The sequence below is a fragment of the Lepidochelys olivacea genome (genome assembly GCF_965140295.1).
Source record: "Lepidochelys olivacea isolate rLepOli2 genome assembly, chromosome: 3".
NCBI classification, from domain to species: Eukaryota; Metazoa; Chordata; order Testudines; family Cheloniidae; genus Lepidochelys; species Lepidochelys olivacea.
This window is the reverse complement of record NC_140413.1, coordinates 103051221-103057516: the sequence shown is the minus strand read 5'-3', so window position 1 is coordinate 103057516 and position 6296 is coordinate 103051221. Positions and strand designations below refer to the sequence as shown.

Below are 6296 nucleotides of genomic sequence, written 5' to 3'. Positions count from 1 at the left end.
TATTAATATCACCAGATTAAAAAAGGAGCAGGAAAGTGTTGACTGAATTTAGTCATTGTTGAGAACTGGAGTGGTGAAAAGATGGAACCTGTTTATGTAGGAAATCTGGGGTCCAATCCTGCATTTTTTGTACCCCCAAAACTCCCATTGACTTCAAGGTGTGAAAAGAGAACAGCATTTGGTTTCAGTTCTTTAGTAAGCAGTAGTTAATATTGACCCAATTAATGATTTTAAGTATCAATACAATTATTTTTTCTGTTTCATTAGGTAACATAAAAATGTGACTCTCAAGGGATCCTTGATTATAAAGTACACCTAGTTTAAGGTCATGGGACCTGATTCTGTTCCTCTTGAAGGGAATGGTAAAACTCCAGTTGATTCTGTGGAAGTAAGAGCATGCCTCTGGTCCTGCAATTTTTATTCAGACAAGGTTCCCATCATCTTTAGGTGTGCAAAAAATTCAGGATTGATCCATTTATATTTACCCTATAATAAGTAAAATATTCAGAACCAGATCTTCAGGTGTTTTAAAGTGGCATAGCTCCACTAAAGACAAGGAGATTATGTTAATTTGCCCCAGATAGGGATGTGTCTCTGGGTTTTTAATTTCACCAAGTGTTAAGTTAAAGATGTGAAGAAAGTTAAATGACATAGCACTATTATTAAAAAGTATTAGAACAATTACTTCAAATTCACACACACACACACGGATTATATATATATATATATATATATATATATATATATATATATATATATATATATATATCCTACACAAACATGTTTATATATATTATACACACACACATATGTGTTATAGGTAGTTATTTTCTTTAGCTGTATTTATGGGACCATAATGTGTTTATCAGTTTAGTGTTAGTTACATGAATTTACTAGATCATAGTTCTCTTGTAATCTGGATTTGTGGATTTGGGTCACTTGAGGGACTAAATAATTTGTGAATCTAAATGTAAAATTAAATTAGAGGTTAGTAAAATAAAAATATAATCAGTAACTCACTACACTGATATATTGGACAAATCAGGAAACCGATCTGCAAAAAGCTATTATCCTAAGCTATTATTAGCATTAATCTAATAATACAGAGTCTGTGACCTCACCACTCCTTCCTATTTGAGTCCGGACTCTGTTTATGTAAAACAGGGCAGGATCCTTCAAGAGGGATTTTGCCTGAATAAAGGACCGTAGATCAGACTTACACGGAGACGTCAGAAATGAAATGGAGGAAATGACAGTGTGATGGAGCCTAGAGCAAAGAGAAGAAACGTTAACAAAACATCACTGGAAAAAGAAGAAAGTGCGCAGGCTTTGGAGATACAAAATCAGAAATATATACCTGGGCCCCAATCTCGCAGTCCTCACTGGAGCAAAACTTCTATTGGCTACTATCTGATTTATTTATCTTGACCAAAATGATCAGCTGTAGATGTCTGATGTCAAGGGGAGTTTTGCCGTTGACTTAAAGGGTTCAGGATTGAACCTTAGGTAACTAATGTTTGGCACTGAAAGAAGTAGTCTGTTTCCCTCAGGTTCGGAGCATCCGCAGCGCCCATTGACTTCAGTGGGCTTGGAGATGAAAATCAGGTCATTAGATAGCTGAGAACCCGGCCCCACAAAAACTTTTGCACCTACCTTGACTCAGCCCAGGGATCTCACTGGCTTTGGAATGCACAAAGTTACTCAGGTGCAAACGTGCTTGCAAGATCAGGCCAGAAATATGAATGTAGGTGCCTAATTTTAAACCACTAACTTTGAGAGTTCTGGCCCTGGATTTTTCTCGCCGTCTTCCCAGTGATATCGAATCGGATCACCACCTAGCCCCTAGTGTAAATCAGCTATATTGTCTGCGCGGTCTTGTCTTCCCCTGACTCCCCCAAAGCAAACCCTTAAGGTTCCCATGAGACCGTTAACTTGCATTACAACGGTTGTTGTTTTGTTTTGATTTGATTTTTGTTCTTGTGCATTTCCCGTTTCCTGGTAAACTCTTCCAGGCGGAGACAGAGACAGTGTAAGGCAGCGACCAGAAAGCCAATGTTGTCTGTTTTCGTAAAGAAAAAGAAAATACCCAGGTATCAAATTGAACTGAAAAAAATATTGAAATAGCAAGTGAAGCGGAAATTTAAAGCCCCTCTGCTAATAATAACAGTATAAATAACCGAAGACATCTTGTAAACAGTGCGGTCATAACCCTGAAACATTAAACAGCTCGGTGGGATCTGGCGCATCAGCTGCCTGTGCACTCCGCTGGCGCAGGGAAAGAGCCCGGCGCGCTCTGTTTATCTCAACTTTAATCTCCCACAGACTATCTGATCAATAGAGAGGAAGATGTTTAAATTAAAAATTCTAGGCACCACGAACCTGGGCCCAGGGGGAATCCTTTCTCTAGCTTCACTTCATCAATAAGTAACTCATTAAGTAACACCCCTTCCCCCCGAAATTAAATTGTAGGGGAGGAAAACCGCTTCCAGCATTGATCAGGCCTTGGATTCGCCTCCCCCGCAGTTACTAAAAGTCAGTCTTTTTAAAATTAGAGTAAGGAGTTAGCCTTGACAATCGATATTAATGTGTACTTCGCAACACGGCTGTGCTATGAAAACTCTAGCACTACCCGTGGACCAGCAGGCTACGAACTTTGTTGCTGGTCAGTTTCAAATGGCAGGAGGCTGCTTTAGAAATGCTGGAATCCCCAATCTGCCAGGGCTTATTATCACACTTCAGAAGTAATTCTCTTTCTCCACAAAATATTAAAAAAGAAGCGCGAACTGGCAATCAGGCTCCAAACACCATCATCCCCCGACCCCCAAAGGATAGGGTCTAAATCTTCTTAATTAGGAAAATAAACACCTTATAATCTGGCGTCAAAGAGTTTTGTTCCCGGATCTATCATCCCACATAAATGTGATTGCTTTCAGGAGAACCGAGAACGCGGTGTCATTCCGCAAAACGCTCCAGCGCTGAAATGAAAATTAGACCGCTCTGTATTTATTTTCTATAGAAAGCAAGATTTATTCACAGAAATATAGCAAAACCTGTTTGAAGAAAATATATCTATATATCTTTAACGTGAATTACTTTATAGATGTGACTATCAAAGTCAATTATTCTATGAATCTACATATGTCACATTGTATCATACAAAAGATACACATTTTGGTACGTTGTGTTTGATCTTCCTCGCTATTAGCGCTTGAACCAGCAAGGCTACTTTGCAGGACAACCAACTGTACACGCGTTAATAAAGTTAAATATATGGGATCTTTGGGATGGAGTCTTTGCTAATGTACATTTGGTCTCCTCTTTAGTGAGGCTAAATCTCCTCGTCTCTATAAAGTGTTCCTTAGCGGGGTGTCTCCAGCTTCCCTCTCCATCTCCCCCGCCTTACACACAGACTGAAGATGGTCTCCTAGGCTTGAGGTTGGTCAGGATGCTGTAGGTCCACACAGGCGATTTGTGTTCACCACTTCTTTCAGGTCACTCTCTGGTTTGCCAGCCACCATAAAAGGCCAAGTCTGTAGCAGGAAATGACATGGGATGGGCAAGGGGATAAAAAAAAAATGGGGTTATCACTGTGATATTACAAGTGTCTAGTGCGACTGTGATACACCAGAACACACGAGCAGAATAGCCTCTCCACATTTTTACCAGCAATAAAAAGCTGTTGAGCTAGGCAACCAGGTGCTGGGTTAGTCATTTCTAGCGATGACTCCGCTGGATTGTACTCAGGGGCAACGCACATAAAAACGCTTAGCCTCCCAAAGCCATTCGTCTCTCTCCCTTGTGATTATATATAGTCCTCCGAGTGATGAATCGTGGTCTAGCCATCCCAGAAATCGCTCTCTGTTGCTTTTTAGATAACTGATAGCGTTTTCACGAGCACATAATTAGTACGAGTAAAGACAGATCAACACCGTTCTTCCTAAACTGGGTAATGTCAAGGCACCGCTCTCGTATGTTGCTCCTTTGTTTTTAAAATGAAATCCATTTGCTGTCTTACCAAAAGTCTCAGCATTCTACACTGTACCGATTACTGTAATTCTACTATTAGAAGGCCAACTCCTGCTGTTCTTACTCAGGTAAAAGTCTCACTGAGGTTAAGGGGAGGTTTAGCTAAGTAAAGAGTGCCGGGTTAGACCCATAATTTAAATTATATTATTATTTTCCCCTCGCTTTACCGCTGCAGGAAGAGCAGCCTCCTTTAATAGCCTTAGCACTAACAGCTGCACCCCCGAAAACATTTTGCAAGGAGTACAAAAGGGTTGCCCTCAGACTGCAGTCTGCCCGCTTGTTAGATTGCTGTGTCTACCCACGAGTTAAGATGCAATTATTTTAAAAATAAATAGCTCAAGTCCTTATCAAATCACCTCCTGGATAGCAAACTGCCGGCTATTTTCCCGCGGGGTCCCAAACGTTTGAAAAGCAGCTCAAAAGAAGATCACCCCACTGAACGGCCCCAGTGTTTTATGAAATTCATTTATCATGCAATGTCCAAACATGTATCAAAATTTAAACGCTAAATGAAGAGTAAGAATGATCTGTTTTAACCACCGATTTTAGAAAATGTATTCAGTTCTTGCAGTGGTTTGAATTATTACTATTATGCATACGGTTGGCAGTACAGCAAGAATGAATTACATCAACATATATATGAGGGAGAACTTGTGTTTCATTTATCTTTACTGTACTTCCAACTCTACAGTAATAGCTACAATTACCTAATACATCTTTTAAATCCTTGGTGAAATTAGAAGACTCTCGCCTAGGATTTAGAGGGGTTTTTTTTTCCTACTCTAAAGTTCTCATTTATAAAAGAAACATCCCGAGACCAGTAAATCTGAGGTATTGAAAGAATAGATCTATGGTGATGTTTTTAAAAAGCAAGGGGGTTTGTGTGTGTGTGTGTGTGCTATTTTACATCAATAAACACCAGAAAATAAAGAAGACATGAAGACTGACTCCTGCGTTAAGAAATCGGACCTGTTCCTATATACTGAACAATGTTAAAGTACTTAATTGAACAAGAAACCCTGTGTGTATAAATACTGCGTGTATAATGAACTTGTTACATAGGTTTTTTAGGGATGTCGTCTCTCTCCCAACAGTGTGTGTGTAAAAGACGTTACTGAATCGATCTGCACAGTTGCAGCGCTTCTGATCTGTCACCCCCTTTTGAGCAGATGAACACAGAAAAAGGAGTGCCATTATAACGTTAAGATCTTTTAAGGTTTCAGCAAACAGCGTTTGGGGAGGGAGGTGACTTGGAAGGCGTCTGTTTTATTCTAATAAAACGCAACATCTCAACGCCCCAAATCTGCCAGCAGTCCTATCTGAAGGGTACAACACATGTTGATTTCCCCCGCCCTTCACCTCAGCCATCAAGTGTATTGATGAACTATTAAACGCGCCCAGGCTGGAACTTACCAGATTGACTGGGTGAATGTAACCATTTTCGTACTTGTCATTGGCCAGGATCTGTCTCAGGTGAGCAATGTAGCTGGATGCCAGCCTCAAGGTGTCCAGTTTGGAAAGCTTGGTGTCTGGAGGTACCCAGGGCAAAGTGGTCTTAAGCCTCGAGAAAGCTTTGCTGAGTACCCTCATCCTAGCTCTCTCCCGGGCATTGGCAGCGTTTCTCTGGACTTGCTTCCCCTCCTGGCTCACTCCATTTAAAGGGTTCTTTTTGGTGGGAGCCTTTTTCCTCTTGCCTGAGGCGCCTCTCCCCTTTTGGGGGGACGCGTTCTCGCAATTGGAGCCCTCTTCGTTGCTCTCGTTCGACGTCCCAAACTCTTTGTTAGAATCCATTTTCAGGCCATCGCATTCCAGCATTTCCACCTCCTGAAGGTCTTCCACATCGCTGAGCGAGCCAGTGGACATGGTCTGAGAGATGCACAGGGATCAAAACTCCCACAGGGGCAGGCGTTGGGGGAATAGCTCAGCTTGAGAAGACGCTTCCCCTCGCCCTGGGGTGTGATAGGTTTGCAGTCAAGAGAGGATCCCCGCCCCACCCCCGCTTGTTGCCCGTGTTTGAGTGAGAGAAAAAGCTGAGGAATTTGTTGAGGACACTAGTAATTTATCTGGGGAATAGAGAGGCGGATCCGGCTGCAGCCCAGGGGAGGGGCCCTGTCCGGCCACTGCCTGTTGCTGCTCACCACATTCACAAACCTCTGCTCAAGAGCAGGAGGGGAAAACAGGCACCAAAGAAGAGTTCCAGTGAACTCAACGTTGTAATTCAAATCTTCCCAACTGGAGCAAGGCAACTCCCCCCTCCTCTGCCCCTTGGA

At 41.9% G+C, this 6296-nt stretch overlaps 1 protein-coding gene across 1 annotated transcript; it reads right to left on the bottom strand.

Annotated features, from left to right (window-relative positions):
- Nucleotides 1–3037: 3037 nt before the first annotated feature.
- Nucleotides 3038–6075, bottom strand: TCF21 (transcription factor 21). Its single transcript, XM_084623931.1, has 2 exons — nt 5440–6075; nt 3038–3530 (listed from the first exon to the last, which is right to left on the bottom strand). Exons 1-2 carry the CDS (start codon nt 5887–5889, stop codon nt 3441–3443), a joined length of 540 nt encoding a protein of 179 aa, XP_084480057.1. The 5' UTR covers nt 5890–6075; the 3' UTR covers nt 3038–3440.
- Between the last annotated feature and the right edge of the window lie 221 nt (nt 6076–6296).